Source organism: Acanthochromis polyacanthus, chromosome 23 (assembly GCF_021347895.1).
Source record: "Acanthochromis polyacanthus isolate Apoly-LR-REF ecotype Palm Island chromosome 23, KAUST_Apoly_ChrSc, whole genome shotgun sequence".
NCBI classification, from domain to species: domain Eukaryota; kingdom Metazoa; phylum Chordata; class Actinopteri; family Pomacentridae; genus Acanthochromis; species Acanthochromis polyacanthus.
The window spans coordinates 2,244,236-2,266,174 of record NC_067135.1 but is presented as its reverse complement, the minus strand read 5'-3'; the positions used below and the strand labels follow the sequence as shown (position 1 = coordinate 2,266,174).

The window sequence follows — 21,939 nt, the reverse complement described above, 5'->3', positions numbered from 1 at the left end:
ATGCCTGACCCCCAGAGCAAGCCCAAAGGCGACAGTGGCAAGGAAAAACACCCTTTTAACAGGGAAGAAACCTCGAGCAGAACCCGGCATCATGGGAGAGCTTTGAGGAATCCTGGGGATGTTTCACGAACACTGCTAAATAGTTAGCTAAAACTAAGAGTTAGCTAAAATTAACAGCTAGTTAGCTAAAAGTAATAGCTAGCTAAAAGAAACAACTAGTTAGCTAAGAGTAATAGCTAGCTAAAAGTAACAGCTAGCTACAAGTAACAAATAGCTAAACGTAACACTTAGCTAAAGCTAACAGTTAGCTAAAAGTAAAAGTTAGCTTAAAGTAATGAATAGCTAAAAGTCACAATTCGCTCAAAATCACAGCTAACATAAATACCTGTTGACGTTACAGGTAATGTAAATGGTTAGCTAAGAGTTCATCATTAGAAGTCGTGGTTACTTCTCTAGGAGTCGGTTGACATAATGGTAAATAAATCACAGTATAATGTAAACTATACAGAATATTCAGCCGCTTATTTGTCCTAAAGTAACCGGCAGACAATTGCCACCAACTTAAAAGTTCTGTTGAGCTGCTGGATGTTTGTAAAAGTTTTAGAGGAACAAAGTCAAAAATGAGAGAAAGTGTCAAAGTTTTATTTGCATTAAAAAGAGGGAATGTTTGGTTACACAAGAAAAGACATTTCTATCTCACACTGGTATGAAACCAGTCCAACGCGTTTTCTCTTTGACGACACTTTAAATCAGAAACGGACTGAAAAATCCAACCGCGAGGCTGTAAAGTGCAAAAATTCAGGAAAAGGCAACACAGACGCTGAGATTTTCTTTGTCAAACACCGACTGTCTCCAAACTCTCAGTGTGGAAATGTTTTGAGTCGTTGTGGACAGTTTTTGAGTAATTCTGGACTATATTCAAGGAATTCTGGAAAAGTTTGAGTTATTTTGGACAGTGTTATTGTTATTCTGGATATAAAAAGATACTTTCATAAGCATGTATATTAGCTTTAGTACCTACCAGTGTACAGGACGAAACATTTGAACAGTCAAATGTCCTAATAATGGTCCCATTTGTCTCTAGTTACAGACTCACCTGGAGTTTCTATTAAAACCTGCCTCATCATCAGTTTAAACTTCCTCAGATCTGGACCTCAAACTCTGCTCCTCCTGATGAACTAGGGTAAAGAGAAAACAAGTCTTTTAGTCACTTTTAGAACCATTTGTAAAAATGTGGAGACCAGCTTCAGTCTTTCAGTTTCCATCGTAGATCCAACAGCTTCGTGTTAAACAGTTACTGGATGTAGGAAACAGAACAACGGAGGTTAAAGAGAATCAGGAGCTTCTGTTAAACATAGAAACTGAGCTGAGGTGAACTGAAAGTGGCTCTTTGAAGCAGACGTCCATTTCCAACCATTTCCTCTCCGGTCGAGGAGAGTCCAGACGAATAAACCCAACAGTCAGCGAAAGGAAAAGTAAGATCCAGTCCAGCAGAAAGAATCCAACAGAACTAATCCATCCATCAGCTGCTCAAATCATAACCTCCAATAAAGAAATCGAACCAGGCTGCTTCAGAAACAGCCTGGAAATCAAGTCTGACCTCTGGATGTGTTCAAACCTCCAGAAGACACACTGAAGGTTTTAGTTTCCTTGTCAAAGAAATGAAATGTAGTTTTTAGGCACAATGCCTCGCTTCCCTCCTATGACCCCAAAAATCCACTGATCATCCACAGACTCCACCTGAGTGATCACATCTCCAACCTGCAGGACAACAGAACAGAGTTAGAGAACACCATGAAACACGAAGCAGAAGGAACATCTGGAGAACTTTATGTTGGTGGTGACGATAGAGAAGACAGAAAAGCTGTTCTCCTCTGAGTTTAACCTATCGGGGTGGACAGGTTTGGGGTATTTTTGACAGGTTTGGACAAATCTGGTGTAATTTTTGGTAGTGTTTTAGTGATTTTGGACAGATTCTGAGTCATTTAGGAGTAATTTGAATCATTTTTGACAGGTTTTAAGTAATTTTGGACAAATTTTAAATCATTGAAGACACTTTTGTGTCATTTTGGAGAAGTTTGATCATCCTGGACAACTTTTGAGTAAAATCTGAATTGTCATTTTGGACAATTTTAGTCATTTTGGACAAATTCTGTTGATCTCTGTGTTCTCTTTTTGAGTAATTTTTCACAAGTTTTGGGACATGGGAGACAATTTTCCAGTCATTGCGGACAAAGTTATTTTTTTCTCGACATGAATTTACGAAGATCAAACACTAATCAGACCTTCAGTGTGAGCTCGTCCTCGCTCTCTGCCGTGAAGTCAAACAGAGCTTTAGCCTCAGCTTTAACCGCCGCCTGCTGGCCTGTGATTGGCTGAGCTGGACAGAAGAAGTAGAAGAGTTAGATTCCTGAGCAGACTGCTGGTTAAACATCTGTTCATGTTGTTGTGTTTTCTACCGGGGCAGGGCTGGGTGAAGGCTGCAGGGTAAAGCCCTTCTCGGCCCTCCAGTCTTCCTCTGCACCACTCTGCATCCACGTGCTCCATCACCTGGATCAGCGCCCCCTTGTGGAAGGACAGATCCTCTGCAGTCTGACCGGGGAAGTCGAACAGAGCCACAGCCCACTGTTCTGTTTGCTCACGCTGCGGAAAAAACACCCAAAAAATGTGAGAAATCAACACTGTGGAGGCTGAAAATCACCAGGAGGGTTGATACGAAGATTATTTTATTAAATAAAACAAAACTACAACATTTATCAGAGATGGAAACTGTGAAAACAGAAGGAATCGACAGGTTTTCAGCTTTCTAAAAGATGCTAAGTGGTGCTAACAGATAAACGCAAAATCAGGATATTTCAGTAAAACTACTTCTAACATTGCCAAAAATAAACAGCACTAAATGAAAACACTCACCTCAGACTGTGGAGCTTCAGATGTGTTTGGAGCTGCTGAGGACATGAGAAAAAAAATACATCAGAATTAAATTTAAAAAATGGATAAAGACAAGAAAACTTATTTTAATTTTAAAACTGATGTGTCAGACAACAAAGAACAGAAAGAGAGATTTGTGTACAAGAAGAAACCTGAAATGTATTTGAATAACAGACTTCACAGATCAGATGCTAACAGGTGCAAATAGAGGCTAAGAGGTGTTAAAAGATGCTAACAGCTGCTAGCAGAGGCTGACGTGCAAACAGCTGCTAACAGAGGCGCTAACAACTGCTGACAGATGCGCTAACAGCTGCTAACAGAGGCTAACAGCTGCTAACAGAGGCTAACAGCTGCTGACAGATGCGCTAACAGCTGCTAACAGTTGCATCCTTTAGCTCACCGCTGCTCTCCATCGGACCCGTCTCTGTGGATGCCGGTTTGGTTTCCCCCGGCGATGGCTGTGGGAGGGGCTCTATCACCTCGGTGAAGCTCAGGGGGAAGATTCCGATTCGTCCGTGGATCTGGCCCCGCCCCCACTCCTGCCCAATCAGCTGCAGGAGGGCGATGACGTCACCCTGACAGAAGGTGAGCTCGTCTTCCTCCTCACCTTCGTAGTCGAACACGGCGACACACCGAGGACCGCTGGAGACACAAAACAGCACAAAGACACAACAAAGGGGTGAGGTGGAGGCTGTGTGTATCTTTGTGTGTGTCTGTTGTGTTACTGACCTGACAGTAGCAGGTTCTGGCAACTCTTTTTGCTCCGCAGGCAGAATGGACTGAAAAGAAAAATAGGAATGTTTATTAAAAACAGAACTACTTCTAGACTCACAAACAAGTAAAACAACACAGTCAAGACACAAAATGACACAAACAAGACATAAAACAACATAAAAAATGAGACACATGACAATAAAGCATCACAAAATAAAAGACAGAACAACAAAAACAAGGCGAGAAACGAGACAAATCGTTTCTGTCTGAACATCAGAATCAACACTGGGTTTACCTGGGAGTCTGAGAGTCCCTCTAAGGCAGGTTTGGACTGGTCCTGATCCAGACCCGGTTCTGGCTGAGGTTCCAGGTCCAGGAGACACTGTGGAGGGCTGATCACAGGGGAGGAGACGGTCTGAGGCTCGGAGGGACTCGGGTCATCCAGGACGATCAGAACCTCCTGCTTCTGAGAGGAAATTTAAAAAGATTAAACCCAAAATAACATCAACCAGAACATGTTTGGATGAGACACACAGGAAGTAGTATTTTGGTGGAATAAAACTACAAAACTACAGGTACTTGGATAGGAAGTAGTATTTTGACAGGTAGTAGTATTGTGGGTGTTTGGGCCGTACCATGTAGCTGTTGAAGAGGGGGTGTCCAGGTTTGGGGCGTGGTGGTAGAGGAGGGCCTTTCTTCGGAGCCCGCTGCATCTGATTGGCTGTTACAGCAGCAGAGTGCGGGGCAGCTGTGTGAGACGGTGGAATCTGATTGGCTGGTGAGACTGAAGAGGTGGGAGCAGCTTTAGGAGGAGGGATCTGATTAGAGGATGAGGCTGCGGCTGAGCTGACGGTTGGAGGAGGTGGTCTACCAGGGATGGATTTGATTGGTGGAGGACGGAGGGGGAGGAGCTTCACACTGGAGGGGCTGGAGGACAGAGAGGGAGAGTCAGGTGACCGAACAGGTGACGTTCACAACTATCTTATAACATTTTAACGGTTAAAAAGGTGAAATTTGAGATTCTGCTTCATAAAAGAAGCTTTTGCAGCTCTGAACTTCACTTTTCACCGTCACAGGAGGATTTTCTCCAGGACAAGTCTTACCGTGGAGGAAGAGGAGGTTCTGAGGAGGTTGGACTGCTGCTGGTCTCAGCTTTGGTTTGGACTTTCCTCAGGGCCGGAGCTGGAGTCTGGTTCTGGTTTGGTGTCGGCGGTTTGGTTGGTCCTGGAGGTTTGGGGGCTGGAACCGGGGCAGCAGAAGGCTTGACTGGATCTGGTTGTGTCGGTGAAGGTCCGGTGGGTTTAGGAGCCAGATTAGGAGCTAAAGGTGGAGAACAGACAACGTTAAATATTTATCTATTAAACAAGAAAAAAACCTGCCTCCAGGAGGGTTGAAAGACATCCTATCTTTACAAAAAACACCAAAATTACACCATTTATCAGTCAAAAACATAAAACTATCATCAGATTTTAACTTTTAGTGGAACTTATGAGTTGTAACTTTTGGTTTTATCTAGAAAATGAACCAAATCTAAGCCTGAAATCAGGATGTTTCATCAAAAACCACAAAGTGTCCTTCAAAAAACGAATAATTTTAGGCTTATTTTCAACACAATATAGTATGTGGTGAAAATAGCTAAATAATAATAGACAGAAAACCTTTAAAACTACATATATTTGGACAGAAGGTAGTAGATCCGGTGCTGCACAGACAGAGAGCCTTTATATTCTACAGAATAATAATAAAACCAGACCAACGGCAACAACCGGCTGCTGGTTTAGTTGGTTTAAAATGTCGTTAATCTGCTGCGTCAGACTCAAGAACACTGGAGGCTTTTTCCTCCTCACACAATCGCTGCTTCTCTCTGCCCGGATCCAATAACACGGCTGCAGTCGCACACAAACACTGGAAATCTCTTCACATGTTTGCATATTTCTGCCACACAACAAACTGGCTCCATGTGACAATCGCCGCTTTGTGCTGCAGCTTCATGCAGCTCCGTGTTCGAGGTCTTTGTCTTACCGCTGGATCTGCGAGCCGAGTTCAGGGAGGTCGGTTTGGTCGGGACGAAGGGACGAACGCTGCCAGATTTAACTGGAATAAATCACAAGAAAACAGGTAGTTTAGATGAAAAACACGAAAAAAGAAACATCTCTGGAGCTGATTTCTGTACAGTTAGTCCTGATAATAAGAATTAAACTTTCAGAGTTTTATCTGGTGTCAAGTTTCAGGTTCATTAAAGGTCATGGGAGGCCACCAAGACTCCTCTGACTCCTTTGAAGGAGTTACAAGAACATTTAGAGCCACCCACAGACTCACCGGTTTGGTTCGTGGTGTTCTGCGTTGCTTCGGTTCCAGCCGGCGTTTCTCCACCTCCGACCTCCACAGAGGGTCTGGGGGGCAGAGTCGGGGTTGTGTGTCCGTCTGCGGTGATCCTCTCTGGGGGTGGAGCTCCAACGCTGGCCCTGGGAGCTACTGGAGGTCTGGGAGGGACTCTGGAGTCACTGAGGGAGGAGGAGAGTTTGGGTGGAGGAGGCCTCGGGGCAGGAACCGGGGCAGGTGACGGGGATTCAGGGACCGACGGGGGTTTTGGACTGATGGAGGGTTTGTTGGGCATCCTGCAGGTCTGAGGTTCTGAACCGGGACCTGGTTTTGGTTCTGCAGGAGGTCCGGAGGTTCGATCTGCAGACGGGGTTTCAGTCGTGTCTTCTCTTGGTTCTGCTGTCGGCCCCCCGTCCTCCCAGAACACCTTGCTGGAGGGTTTTGGACCGTGTGGGTAGTGTTTGGGTTTGGGGGCGATGGCGGGCGGACCCGGTTTGGACGGTTGCCCCTGGAGACGAGGCCGTGGTCGAGGCTCGGGCCTCTTAGCGAAGCCGTCGACAGTCTGAGTGTCTCCTTCAGCCGCCTGCTGCTGCTCGAACGCTTGTATCCTCGCCCTCAGAGTCGCCATGTCCTCCTCCTCCTCCTCTTCCTCCTCGTTGTCTGATTGGCCGAGGCTGCTGCTGTCGCTACGGTGATCGGGGAAACCCCAGTCGTCGGAGCTGAAGGCGTCCAGCAACTCCTGGAGATACTTCCCTTGAGTCACGTCTTGGTTGGAGCCGTCGGTTGAAGCGCGAGATGCTAACGTGGCCAAACCGTCCTCACGCAGCTTCACCAGGGTCTGAACTTTGACCTCACTGCTGATTGGCTGGATTCCGAGCTTAGAGCGGGGGCGTGGCTTCGGACGCTCCGACGGGTGATCCCATTGGTCGGTCTGAGCGGCGGAGCACGAGGTCAGAGGAGAGCAGAAGTCAGAGAGAAGGTCACAGCTTCCTGGTTCCACAGCGTCACTTTCAGCAGAGCTCAGCGCTGATTGGCTCACAGCGACGGTGATGTCATCAAGGTGAGACGACTTTGGAGGGTGGGGGAGGGGTGGTCTGGCAGGTCTGACTGGTCTTCTTACTGCAGGTTCAGGATTTACTCAGTTATTTACCAATAAAACAATAAAATATGAATAAAACTCTGAATGTAATGAACCAGTCTGACCTGGAGAGTCGTGAGGATCAGCAGCTGAAGATCGAGGGTCGGTCTGCGTGGCGATGGTCGTCGTAGAAACTGGACGAGGCGATGACAAAGAGGAGGAAGAGGAGGGGACGGGAACCTGCTCCTGAGATTTCTCCCTGATCACCTCCTCATAGGATGGAGGAGGCTGAAAGAAACAATCAGGAAGCAAAGAAACGATGGACAAGTTCATTAAAAAAAATCTGGACCTTCTACTTCAAGGGTCTGAAACTCTAAAAATATTCATAGTATGCTACAAAAATGAGACACAAAATGACATAACAGAGACACAAAATGCTCAAAATGAGACAAAATGACACAAACGAGACAAAAATGAGACACAAAACAACAAAATGAGACAAATGAACAAAAATAATGAGACACAAAATAACAATTGACACAAAAATGAGACAAAACAACAACAAACAACAGAAATGAGACAAATAAACAACAATGAGACACAAAATGACATAATTGAGACAAAATGTTCAAAATGAGACAAAATGACTTCAATAAGACACAAAATGACAAACGAGACAAAAATGAGATACAAAAACAACAACAGAAATGAGACAAACAAAAATAATGAGACACAAAATGACATAATTGAGACACAAAATGTTCAAAATGAGACAAACGAGACAAAAATGAGACACAAAACAACAACAAAACAGAAATGAGACAAATAAACAACAATTGAGACACAAAATGTTCAAAATGAGACAAAATGACACAAACGAGACAAAAATGAGACACAAAACAACAGAAATGAGACAAATAAACAACAATAATGAGACACAAAATGACATAATTGAGACACAAAAGGCTCAAAATGGGACAAAAGAACATAAACTGACTGACAGAAAAGTGTCCAAAAGACACAGTAAACACCAAACACACTCCTCACAGGACGGATCAATCAGCAGAATCCATTAAAAAGTGATAAATCTGGACCCTTGTCTATGGACCTTAAGGGGATCGTGTGAACCTGGCGTCACCTGAGCAGCTCACCTGTATGGACGGAGGGATGGTGGGACCCCAGATCTGTGCAGCAGGAGGAGGAGGAGGTGGGAATCCCCCAGAAGCCCCGGGGAACCAGGAAGGGGAGGCCAGCGGCTCTGCTGACAGGATGGTGATCTCTGGTCGCCTGGCAACACGACAACACAAAGTCAATGTAAACAGACGAAACTGGGCGACGGCAGGAGGCTCTTATGTGACGGAAAACATCAAAGTTACACCATTTATCTCCTGGAAAATGTGAAAACAGAATGAATTGAATTATTTTCAACTTTTACAGCATTTAAATGAGACACAAACAAGATGAATACAACAAAAAAGTGACACAAAACAACAAAAATAGACAGAAAACAGCAAAAATGAGAGAAAAACGATGAAAATGAGATATGTGATGACTTAAATGAGACACAAAGCAACGAAAAAATGACAAAACATAAACAAGAATGAGATTAAAATTACACAATCGAGCCACGAAAGGTTAAAAATGAGACAAAATGACTTAAGTGAGACAAAAAACAACAAAAATGAGATACAAAGTGACATAAATGAGACTACAAAGACAGAAACTGTCCAAACGACACATTAAAGAACCAAAACGAGACAAAACAACTGATAGTCTCAGAGATATATGCAGTGAAAAATGAGCCCACAGTGAGAAAAAATGGACCCAGAAACTGACTTTGGAGTTCAGAGCGTTAAACTGAAAATGATCTCCTGAGCAGCTGTGACTCCAGAGGCTTCGACCAATCAGAGAGGAGGACACAGATCACATTTAAACAGAGCAGGAGGGTTTATTCTGCCGTCTTACCTCCTCTCTCTGTCTCGTTCTCTGTCTCGATCTCTTTCTCTGGGAGTCTCGGACAGAGACGTCGATCTGGCGGAGGCTGAAAACAGACCATAAATAACAATTACATAAAAGCAGAATGTGTTTAAACAAAGCTGTAACTCAAACCAATCAGAAGGAATCATCGTCTGAGAGTAAAACCAGGACTCTTTGGTTGTTTAGATTTCCTGTTTTCTGTAGAAAAACAATAAAGAGCTGCAAGGATGCAAAATCACCACAAAAAGATTCCAAAAACCCGACAAAAACACACATCATCACCCAAAAAACAAGATAAATCACCACAAAAAGGTGCAAAATCCAGCCAGAAAGACACAAAATTACCATAAAAAGAACAAAATTTAATGAGAAAGACACACAATCCCCATAAAATGAAGTAAAATCACTGAAAGGGAAGAAAACTTCCAAATAAAGGTGAAAAATCATCACAATGACAGAAAATGACATCAAAACAAACACAGTAAAATCACTAAAAGGGTAGAAATCTACAAATAAAGCTGCAAAATCATCACAAAAAGATCAAAAATCACATTTGAAGACACAAAACTACCACAAATCTAACATAAAAAGACACAAAATGATGCAAAATCACCACAAAAACACAGAAAATAACATGCTAATGACATGTTATTCCTCATATGGAGTTTGTAGAATTTTTCGTGTCCTCTGAAGTCCTGAACATGTCGGATCCAGAACCTGTTTGTGTCGTTTTAAAGCTACATGAGAGGAAAACAAACAGCTGATTGAACTGGAGGAGCTGCTGTTTTATTCAACCACTAAAGGTCAAAACACACATTTTCCACTTTTAAAAGCACATTTTCCAGCTCTGTTAGACTCATTTCCACAGTTTGGCCTCAAACCAGTTTAACTTTGTGTGTTTTTAGGACAAAACTTTGGCAGAAAAATGATTAAAGTTATTCAACCTCCTTCTAAACCATGACAGGAACTTGTTGCTTTAGTCGGTTAAAATCATCTCTGTGACAGTTTCTTGGTTTTTAAACTTTCCAGAATGTTATTAATGCAGTGTGTGTGTTCAGTGTGTCGGTTCTCTGAGCAGATCTGACCCTGGATGAGGACAAATACGATAAATACTCACTCCTCTTGATGGCGGCTCTGATGGATGACAGAGGTCCTTGGCTGCAGAGACAGAAGGAAAAAGGAAACCATGAGTCACTTTATTTCACCTCCTCCCTCCATAAAAATCTGTTTTCCACCGATCCGCCCAGTTCAGAACCAGAGCTCCATCTAGATGCACATTCACAACGTTCAGTCTGACTAAAAGGTAAATGAGAACGTTCAGTCTGACTAAAAGGTAAATGTGAACGTTCAGTCTGACTAAAAGGTAAATGTGAACGTTCAGTCTGACTAAAAGGTAAATGAGAACGTTCAGTCTGACTAAAAGGTAAATGAGAACGTTCAGTCTGACTAAAAGGTAAATGAGAACGTTCAGTCTGACTAAAAGGTAAATGAGAACATTCAGTCTGACTAAAAGGTAAATGAGAACGTTCAGTCTGACTAAAAGGTAAATGAGAACATTCAGTCTGACTAAAAGGTAAATGAGAACGTTCAGTCTGACTAAAAGGTAAATGAGAACGTTCAGTCTGACTAAAAGGTAAATGAGAACGTTCAGTCTGACTAAAAGGTAAATGAGAACATTCAGTCTGACTAAAAGGTAAATGAGAACATTCAGTCTGACTAAAAGGTAAATGAGAACGTTCAGTCTGACTAAAAGGTAAATGAGAACGTTCAGTCTGACTAAAAGGTAAATGAGAACGTTCAGTCTGACTAAAAGGTAAATGAGAACATTCAGTCTGACTAAAAGGTAAATGAGAACGTTCAGTCTGACTAAAAGGTAAATGAGAACATTCAGTCTGACTAAAAGGTAAATGAGAACATTCAGTCTGACTAAAAGGTAAATGAGAACGTTCAGTCTGACTAAAAGGTAAATGTGAGCGTTCAGTCTGACTAAAAGGTAAATGAGAACATTCAGTCTGACTAAAAGGTAAATGTGAACGTTCAGTCTGACTAAAAGGTAAATGTGAACGTTCAGTCTGACTAAAAGGTAAATGAGAACGTTCAGTCTGACTAAAAGGTAAATGTGAACGTTCAGTCTGACTAAAAGGTAAATGTGAACGTTCAGTCTGACTAAAAGGTAAATGAGAACGTTCAGTCTGACTAAAAGGTAAATGTGAACGTTCAGTCTGACTAAAAGGTAAATGAGAACGTTCAGTCTGACTAAAAGGTAAATGTGAACGTTCAGTCTGACTAAAAGGTAAATGTGAACATTCAGTCTGACAAAAAGGTAAATGAGAACATTCAGTCTGACTAAAAGGTAAATGAGAACATTCAGTCTGACTAAAAGGTAAATGAGAACGTTCAGTCTGACTAAAAGGTAAATGAGAACATTCAGTCTGACTAAAAGGTAAATGAGAACGTTCAGTCTGACTAAAAGGTAAATGAGAACGTTCAGTCTGACTAAAAGGTAAATGTGAACGTTCAGTCTGACTAAAAGGTAAATGAGAACGTTCAGTCTGACTAAAAGGTAAATGTGAACGTTCAGTCTGACTAAAAGGTAAATGAGAACGTTCAGTCTGACTAAAAGGTAAATGTGAACGTTCAGTCTGACTAAAAGGTAAATGAGAACGTTCAGTCTGACTAAAAGGTAAATGTGAACGTTCAGTCTGACTAAAAGGTAAATGTGAACGTTCAGTCTGACTAAAAGGTAAATGAGAACGTTCAGTCTGACTAAAAGGTAAATGAGAACATTCAGTCTGACTAAAAGGTAAATGAGAACGTTCAGTCTGACTAAAAGGTAAATGTGAACGTTCAGTCTGACTAAAAGGTAAATGAGAACATTCAGTCTGACTAAAAGGTAAATGAGAACGTTCAGTCTGACTAAAAGGTAAATGTGAGCTAATCAAACACAGTAACTGGTAATCTCAGATGACTGAACAAGAAGTAGACCAGTGAGGGAGGCCACCAGGACAGCATGACTCCTCTGAAGGAGCTACTAGATGCTCAGTGTTTGTTACAGAAAGCAGACTTGTTCTTCAGGCTGTGACACCTGGAGCTGACATAAAACTGATCTGCTTTCAGTTTTCATCAGAACTTTTCAGCTCTGATTAAAATCGGCTGATTCTGGGGAGCGTCTCCCAGATTTTTCCAGTCTAAACAGAAAAGCAGATGTTTGCGAGCAGGTCAGGACTGGTCCAGATGTTTGCTGCCACAGAGCTGCTGAGCATCAACGGTTCATGACTCATTCCTGACGCTGCAAAAACCTCCTGAGCCTCCTTCCATCCTCTGATCCACAGATTAAACATCATTAAAGGCAGTCAGAGGTTTCACTAAAGGGTCCGTTCTGAGGACATTCTGTGTTTGTTTTTTTAAACAGTGTGGTTGTAACGTTGTTTTTCTGTTTGGTGTTCTAATCCCTGCATTACATCAGTCTGAGGTGTGAAGGTTCAGCAAATAAACACAAATAAACAGGTTTTATCTCTGCATGTGGTAGCCTCCACACTGTAACAATAAAGTTTATTAAGAGGTTTAAACTGGCATTTTTTAAACAATGTAAACTGTAGTTTGATTGATGATAATTTCACCTAAATGAATAATTGTTTCTGTGTTTAAATCATTTAAAAATGTCAGTATTTTACAGATATTTGCTGCTATTTCAGAGAGAAATTGTGCCTATTAAGAACTGAATAATAATGAATATTTTAATTTACAGGTTTTATACATTTTTCCATCACTTTAACAGGATGTTTTCCACAGTGCAGCAGCTACTTTCTCAGCTAAACTATCAGAAGAAGATGAAGGTACCTGTGGCGATGCTCCGGTTTACGTCTGTCAGGACGACCTGGAGGACAAACGGAAGAACATCAACAAAAACATTCTGATTTTATTTATTCTTCAGTCCTCACTGACTCCACAGGTTAGAGACGTCACTGATGAACTGCAGGCAGTGTTTACATCTGGTTTTGGTCAAAATCTGAGGGATTTTGGACAGTTTTACATCATTTTGTGCAGTTTTTGAGCCCTTTTGAACAGTTTCAGAGTCATTTTGCGCAGTTTTTCAGTCATTTTGCACAGTTTTTCAATCATTTTGCACAGTTTTTCAATCATTTTGCACAGTTTCTGAGCCATTTTGGACAGTTTTTTAATCACTTTGGACAGTGTTAGAGCCATTTTGGACTGTCTTTTAATCACTTTGGACAGTTTTTGAGTCATTTTATGCGGTCTTGATCCATTTTGGACAGTGTTTGAACCATTTTGTAACTCATTTTTGTCAAAATCTGAGGCATTTTCAACAGTATACCATCATTTTGCACAGTTTCTGTAAACTAATCGATCATTGCTTCTCCTTTGTGCCATTCCGTCTCATACTTTTCTCTCTCCTTCTTCCTAACTGTTCTGTGTCCATACAGACTGAATGTTTTCAAGCTTTCATTTGGTTTTGTGACAAAGTTTCTGGTCTGGTAGTAAAATAGTCATAAATAAAACAGCGTCCCCTAGAGGAACTATGTGACAACAGTTAAATGGAAAAAGATGCCAGCGTCTCCCTGCTGCTGCTCTGATGGAAAAATAAAGCAAACGGCTGAAAGACAAAGAGGACGATATCTTTAAAGGAATCCTACCAGCAGCTCCTACCTCTGGACAAAGAATCAGACAGAAAAGGAAGGAAAAAGCAGAGAAAGAAAAGCAGAGTTTTCCTCTATAAAGTGTATTTTCCAGTGTCCTACCTCCTTTCTTCTGCTTCTCCAACTGAAAACCAGCTGAGCTTCGAGTCACAAACGCTAAACCTGGACTGTGAAGTTGGTTTTCTTTCTTTCTTTACTTCTATTCCAGAGGTTAGAGTCTTTTCTCTGCTGTCCCACTCGTCTTTTCCTCGACTTTCTTTCACCGGACCGCCCGTCTGCTCTGGCCTGCGTCCTGATTGGCAGAGAGCATCCAGGAAGTGGGGCTGCGATTGGCCGCCGAGGGGTTCTGCTGCAGTCATCAGAGTTTTAACACTTCCAGATGTTTGTTCAGCAGCTGGATGAGCAGATCTCATCTGTGGGTTTCTGGTTTTCCTCGAGGAGGTCGAGGAAACAGATTCAGTGTTCAGGTCAGAACCAGGAAGTCTGCAGAATTAACCTCTGGAAAGCTGCTAAATTAAACTTTTAAAGGCAAAACGGTGATTTTCACCTCCTTAAGAGGTCATTTTGTATATTTTTGTGGTGATTTTGTGTCATTTTTCTTGCTTTTGTGGTGATTCCGCATCATTTTGTGGTTATTTTTCTTTTTGTGGTGATTCCGCATCATTTTGTGGTCATTTTCTTCTTTTTTTGGCGATTCCGCATCATTTTGTGTTCATTTTTCTTCTTTTTTTGGCGATTCCGCATCATTTTGTGTTCATTTTTCTTCTTTTTGTGGCGATTCGGCATCATTTTGTGGTCATTTTCTTCTTTTTGTGGTGATTCCGCATCATTTTGTGGTTATTTTTCTTCTTTTTTTGGCGATTCGGCATCATTTTGTGTTCATTTTTCTTCTTTTTGTGGCGATTCGGCATCATTTTGTGGTCATTTTTCTTCTTTTTTTGGCGATTCGGCATTATTTTGTGGTCATTTTTCTTCTTTTTTTGGTGATTTGGCATCATTTTGTGGTCATTTTTCTTTTTTGTGGTGATTCTGCATCATTTTGTGGTCATTTTTCTTCTTTTTTTGGCGATTCGGCATTATTTTGTGGTCATTTTTCTTCTTTTTGTGGCGATTCGGCATCATTTTGTGGTCATTTTTCTTCTTTTTGTGGCGATTCGGCATCATTTTGTGGTCATTTTTCTTCTTTTTGTGGTGATTCCGCATCATTTTGTGGTTATTTTTCTTCTTTTTGTGGTGATTTGGCATCATTTTGTGGTCATTTTTCTTTTTTGTGGTGATTCTGCATCATTTTGTGGTTATTTTTCTTCTTTTTGTGGTGATTTGGCATCATTTTGTGGTCATTTTTCTTTTTTGTGGTGATTCTGCATCATTTTGTGGTCATTTTTCTTCTTTTTGTGGTGATTTGGCATCATTTTGTGGTCATTTTTCTTTTTTGTGGTGATTCTGCATCATTTTGTGGTCATTTTTCTTTTTTGTGGCGATTCGGCATCATTTTGTGGTCATTTTTCTTCTTTTTGTGGTGATTTGGCATCATTTTGTGGTCATTTTTCTTCTTTTTTTGGCGATTCGGCATCATTTTGTGGTCATTTTTCTTCTTTTTGTGGTGATTTGGCATCATTTTGTGGTCATTTTTCTTCTTTTTGTGGCGATTCGGCATCATTTTGTGGTCATTTTTCTTCTTTTTGTGGCGATTTGGCATCATTTTGTGGTCATTTTTCTTCTTTTTTTGGCGATTCGGCATCATTTTGTGGTCATTTTTCTTCTTTTTTTGGCGATTCGGCATCATTTTGTGGTTATTTTTCTTCTTTTTGTGGTGATTTGGCATCATTTTGTGGTCATTTTTCTTTTTTGTGGTGATTCTGCATCATTTTGTGGTCATTTTTCTTTTTTGTGGTGATTCTGCATCATTTTGTGGTCATTTTATGCTATTTTGTGGTGATCCACTTAAAAAACAGGCTAAAACTGTAAAAACATTTCTATGGCTGAACTGTTCATAAAGACTCTCATAATCTAAAAGTGTAAGAACAGGTTCAGACTCCTGGTTTCCATCTAATCAGTGTAATAATCGTTGAGATCAGCTCATCCTGTGAAGCCGTCAGAGACCATGTGATGATCTGAGGTCAGTTTTCGTCCCGCCTGCTTCAGACATGAGAGAAGAATCTGAATGTCTAAATCCGTTTCACCGTCCAGCAGCGTTATAAAACATTTGTAGCTGACATGATCTCATTCTCTGGAACTAGACTTAGTTAACAGCATTCCTGCTCTGAGGAGGAAATCTGTTCTTCATTTCTGTGGCGTCTTCACTCTGCTGTTTATTCCAGCTTCTCCTCAGCTCTGGGAAACGAAACCTGTTAGTTCACAGGTTTACCATTTCCTGCAGCTGTTTGGGGCATTGTTTGTGTTTTTGTGGCTCTTTTTGTGTTGATGTGATTTAGATTCAGTATTTATCAGTATTCTGTTTAAAAATTCCTCCTTTTAGCTCCTAAATACTGTGATATTTGTAGTATTCCTGTAAAACCTCTCACAGGTCTGCTCATTTGTGCGTCTTCAGAAATCACATAAATATGACCTCCTACCAGTCTGTTCTTTGATGTCACTAGAGAAGCACAAAACGATTTTAAACAACTTTAAAAATCTGAATTTTCTACCAATGGCTCAAAAATCCCTTTAAAGTTCCCAGAAAATGGAGGCAAAATCACTTTAAAAAGAGGAATAAGTACCACAAAGTGATGAAAGATCACTGCAAAAAGGTAGAAAATCACCACTAAAAGATGTACAACCCCCACAAAATAGGTGAAATCACACAAAAGACGAAAAATCACTGCAAAAAGACAAAAAAGCACCATAAAAAAGTGACTTTTTAAAATAAAAATCCCTGTGGCGATGCTCTGATAACTGAAAAAAGGCAAATTAGCAATAAAAGACAACTATTGTAGCGGGAAAATGTCCTCTATAAATGTTGTTCTGATGGTTTTAGTCAATAAAACCACATCAAACTGTCCCATAAATGACATAAAAACATGTCTATTTCCAGTGCAGGCTGCCGTCTACCTGCATGATTCTACTTTTCCTCTGATCAGCAGAAATCTGTGTACAAAACATCTCCTTGGTGCTGAAGCGTCTCTTCAGAAGGCCAGTTTGAGTTAACCTACTTTTGGGTCGTAAAACTAAAACAAACGACGTCCAATCTGTCTAAACTGAAGGACAGACAGATATAATAAAACATGAGGTGCTTACAGAATAAAAACAGTAAAAACAGTAAAAACTGTGTGTCTTTCTGGTTGTTCTATGTCTCTATGCGCTCATTTCACAGCTCTGAGGTCAGTTTGAGACGTCAGAGTTATTCTGTTGTTTTCACCTCTGAGGCCATTTTGTGCCTTTTTTGTTGTGATTTTGTGGCATTTTGTGGTACATTTCTCTTCTTTTTGTGGTGATTTCACCTCTTCTATGTGGGTTTTACATCTTTCAGAAGTCATTTTTTGCATTTTTGTGGTGATTTTGCATGATTTTGTGGTCATTTTGCATTATTACATGCCATTTTTATGCCCTTTGTGGTTATTTTGTGTCATTTTGTGGTGCTTTCCCCTCTTTTGTGGGGTTTTTGCATCTTTTAAAGGTCATTTTGTGCATTTTTGTGGTAATTTTGCATCATTTTGTGGTGATTTCACCTCTTTTGTGAGGTTTTTTTGCATCTTTTAGAGGTCATTATATGCCTTTTTGTGGTGATTCTGTGTCATTTTGTGGTGATTTCCCCTCTTGTGTTTTTTTTTTTAACTTATAGAGGTAATTTCATTCCTTTTTGTGGTAATTTTGTGGTCATTTCTCCTCTTTTTGTGGCAATTTCACCTCTTTTGTGGAGGTTTTGCATCCTTTAGAGGTCATTTTGTGCCTTTTGGCAGCAATTTCTCCTCTTCCTGTGGTGATCTTGTGTCTTTTGAACACATCCAACTCTTGATGGTAAAGTTACATCATTTTGTAGTATTTCTCCATTTTTTTGTGGTGATTTTGCCCCTTTTTGAGGTGATTTCACCTCAGATTTTTAGAGATTTTATGGGGATTTTTGTGCCTTTTGTAGAAGATTCTGATTTTTAAAGTTATTTAAAATCTTTTTTGCACTTCTCTAGTGAAATCAAAGAACTGAGTGGTAGGAGATCATATTTATCACACAACTGAACAGTCCTGTGAGAGATTTTACAGGAATATTACAAATATCACAGTATTTAGCAGCTAAAGAGGAGGAATCTTTAAACAGAATGCTGATAAATAGTGTATATAAATAACATCAGCAACCACAAAGACGCACAAAATGAGCACAAACGCACCTTAAAAGAGCTACAAAAAGACAACAGCAGCTCCAAAAGAGAAGCCAAACAGCTGTAAAGACACTAAACCGATCTAAAACGGAGTGAAGTCTTCTGCTGCTGGTCGAGTTCAGACATGTCGGATTAAAACACGTTTATAGAATCACACTCGGGCTGCACTTCCACACGGATGTAAGAACTTTGACCCGAATCATCGCGTAGGTACGACATTTTATGGCTTCAGGTTGGAGCAGACGACGCCCACGTTCACTCTGCTGCACTTTTACAATCATTTGCATGCGTTTGTGCACGAGAAGGAGGAAGATAACGACGAAAAATCCCTCCAGTATTCCTCTGATTAAATAACAGGCCTGTCATTGGTTGCGGTTTTACATCCTTTAGAGCTCATTTTATGCCTTTTTGTGGTGATTTTGCGTCATTTTTCTTCTTTTTATGGACATTTCATCACTACAATAATAGTCTTTTGTTATTAATTTGTCATTTTGTGGTAATTTCTCTTCTTTTTATGGACATTTCACCAATACAATAACAGTCTTTTGTTGGTAATTTGTCTTTCTGTGGGGATTTCCCACCTTTTGCACTAAAGTCATCTCTTTTTTATAATGATTTTGTGTCTTTTTTCAGTGATTTTTCATTATTTACTTGTGATTTTATGTGGTTTGGTGGTGATTTTGTGTCTTTTGTAGTACATTCATCTCTTTTTGTGGAAACTTAACCATAACATTAGTGGTCTCATGTTGAATAATTGGTCTTTTTGCCTCTTTTATGGTTATTTTGCATCTTTTAGTGGTCATTGTATGCCTGGTTCTTGCCTTTTAAGATGATTTTTGCCTCGTTGTAGTGATTATGAATCTTTGAGGGGACTTCACATCTTTTGTACTGAATTCACCTCTTTTTGGAGCGACTTTATCAGGCTGCATTTCCGCACAGATGTAAGAATTTTGACCCAAATCATTGCGTCGACAGAACAATTTATGGCTTCAGGTTCGAGCAGACAACGCCCACGTTCACTCTGCTGCACTTCTACAGTCATTTGCATGCGTTTGTGCACGAGAGGGAGGAAAAAACTTCAACATTAAACTGATTATAGAACAGGTGCATAAAATATAGAAAAATATAATGAAAGAAGTTCCACATGCCTTTTTTGTCGATCCAAGATCTTAAATATCTAAAATATTTAGCTTAAGGTCAGAAAAGCAACAGAAATCTAGCAAATATTCACATTTCTAAAGGAGGAACGAGGGCTTGACCCGAACATCCGAATATTACTACGGTGGTATCCGGATATTAATTTTCGTATCCGAATATTCACGACAAAACGAAGGAAAAATTTGGACCCAGGAGACCAGACGAACGGATCCGAATATTCAGGCCGTCTCCGCCAACCCCTCCCCCCACCCGGACGTTACGGGGTGGAACGAATATTCGGATATTCGTCTTTAATAGGGCCCGAATATTCGGAGGCCAGAAACCACTATTCGGGACAGCCCTAGGAGGAACCAGTGAATGTTCAGTGTTTTCTCTCAGCTATTTAGCTCCAAAGCTTCAGAAACACCTCATAACTGACCTGAAATAGAAACTTACACCATTAAGCTGTTGGTTTAACATCTGAAGCCAGTAATTTTCTGGTGTTTTCAGTCTGACTGTACAGTTTATACACAGGAAGGAAGCAGATTTATCAGTCCTGTGAGAGATTTTACACAAATACGACAAATATCACAGCATTTGGAAGCTAAAAGGGAGTATCTGTACACACACTGCTGATAAAATACCTGAACAACTGCAAAGACTTAAAGTGAGCACAATCTAATGTACAACAACCACAGAGACATACAAAAACATGCCTAAAAGATGAGCAAACAGTGACTAACACTCAAAAATACCATAAAGAGGTGTGTAACAACTGCTAAGACACACAAAACGACCATAAACACACTCATAACAACTAAATCCAGACATAAAAAGTCCCTAAAAAGGCACAAGAGCCTAAATAGACTCAAAACAACCACAAAGACACACAAAACGACCACCAGGCCTTACAAAAAAACAACAAATAGTATCAAAACAAAATACATCAAGACACAAAACATCACAAATGACACAAACTGACAACAGACTAATGGATGACAACCACAAAGACACACAAAATGACTACAAACGGGTTCAAGATAACAAAATTAAGACACAAAATGCCCCGAAAAACGCCCACAAAAAACAAAAAGTCTGAAAATGAAATCAGATACACAAAACGACTAAAACAACACACAAAATGCTCCCAAAAAGGACCACAATAACTCAAAATAATCACAAACAGACTCACAGCAACATATATGAAGACATTTCATCCCAAAAGACACACAAAATGACTACAAACACACTCAAAACAGCTGCAGCTACACACAAAACAACCACAAAGACACAAAAATAACAACAAATACACACAAATCAACTACCTACAGGCAACGATTATCCAAAAAGGACCCACAAAACGCCGACAAACACACTCAAACCAAGTAACCAGATGCACAGAATGCCCCCAAAGATTGACACAAACACAACAACAACACACAAAACCACAAAAGACATGGATAACAACCACAAATGACTATAAAAGCACTTGAAACTGGGACAAAATGACATTAAATTCACACAAAACAATCACAAGGACACACAAAACGATTACAAATAGACACACAATGTTCCCAAACAACCATAAAGAGACCCAAAATACCTACAAAGACACATAACATGAAGCAAAAACACAACAAGAACACACAAAACAACCACAAGGACTCAAAATAACCATGAAGGGATGCTTAACAACCACCCAGACACACAAAATAACCACAAAAACACTCAGAACAGCAACACAGACGCATAAAATGCCCCACAAGCGGAGGAAAACAACAAAAAAAAGCAACACAAAAACAACCAGACAGACTGACAACAACCAGAGAGTTCAACAATATGAGAATTAAAGATATTTATCAACATTCAACAGTTGAACCAACTGTTTAAACTCCATTTAAACCGGGAGAGCTTCTGTTTAACACACATTTAGAAACTGGGACACGATCAGCCGGGTTGTGTTTTGGTTAAATCCTGTTGTGAACTGGTCAAACTGGTTCAACTGGTGCCGTTACCTCCGGAGCTGCTCGGCGGTCTCCGGACCACCGGTTCCCGGGCGTCCCTTGGCATGTTGTCGTCGTCCTGCTCGGCACGGGCCTCGGCCATGTCTGTGTCCGTGTGCTTTCTCCCGGTGTGTCGGTGCTCGATCACAGCAGGGACATGGTTCTCCTCCTCCCGGCCGGAACAACTTCTCCCACAAACTCCGTCGGAGCCCGAAATGGCCGCCTGGGTTCGAACTGCTCTTCGGCGCCGCTCGGCTGTTCGGGGCTGTTCGGGTTTGTTCGGCTCAACTTTCTGCCTTCCCGTTGACGAGCTCATTAAACACACAGCAGCACGCGCTGTGGCCGCGGCGTGACGTCACCGGTTAGGAAAAATATAACATGGAAAAAAAGAAAAGAGGCAATAACAATAAGAAAAAGAAAAAAGAAAAGAAAAGAGAGAAAAAGAAAAGAAACACGAAGGGAAAAAAGTAAAACGAAGAAAGAAAAGAAAAAGAAGACAAAATAAAAGATAAAGAAAATAAATTAAAGTGAAAGAAATAATAAAAAGAAGAGAAAATAAAGAAAGAATAAAATAAACAAAACAAAAAAGGCAAAGGAAAAAGAAGAGGATTAGAAGAGGATAGATTAAAAGAAAATAAATATAATTAAAAGAAATGAAATGAAAAGAAAAAATGAAGAGAAAAGAAAGGAGGAAAAGTATAGAAAAGAAAAGGTGAAAAGAGGTGAAATTAAAAGCACAAAGGAAACGAATAAAAGAACAGAAAAGATGGAGGAACTAACTGTTAACTAAACCTTTAAACAAACCT

The 21,939-nt window shown here is 40.5% G+C and overlaps 1 protein-coding gene across 3 annotated transcripts; it reads right to left on the bottom strand.

The window, feature by feature from the left end:
- Window positions 1–621: 621 nt before the first annotated feature.
- On the bottom strand, window positions 622–21,469 carry LOC110964716 (SH3 domain-containing protein 19-like). 3 transcript variants are annotated; one of them, XM_051944259.1, is made up of 17 exons: window positions 21,146–21,469; window positions 12,863–12,899; window positions 10,140–10,180; window positions 9,011–9,086; window positions 8,197–8,332; window positions 7,171–7,333; window positions 5,965–7,086; window positions 5,668–5,739; window positions 4,749–4,965; window positions 4,281–4,572; window positions 3,941–4,111; window positions 3,661–3,710; window positions 3,332–3,573; window positions 2,914–2,945; window positions 2,460–2,643; window positions 2,286–2,380; window positions 622–1,761 (listed from the first exon to the last, which is right to left on the bottom strand). In XM_051944259.1, the coding sequence occupies exons 1-17, from the start codon at window positions 21,447–21,449 to the stop codon at window positions 1,654–1,656; spliced, it is 3,342 nt and encodes a 1,113-aa protein (XP_051800219.1). In that variant the 5' UTR covers window positions 21,450–21,469; the 3' UTR covers window positions 622–1,653. The 3 variants fall into 3 exon arrangements, with proteins under 3 accessions (XP_051800219.1, XP_051800220.1, XP_022069212.2); XM_051944260.1 differs by having other exon boundaries at window positions 2,914–2,948; window positions 3,941–4,108; XM_022213520.2 differs by having other exon boundaries at window positions 2,914–2,948; window positions 21,146–21,468.
- Window positions 21,470–21,939: the final 470 nt, after the last annotated feature.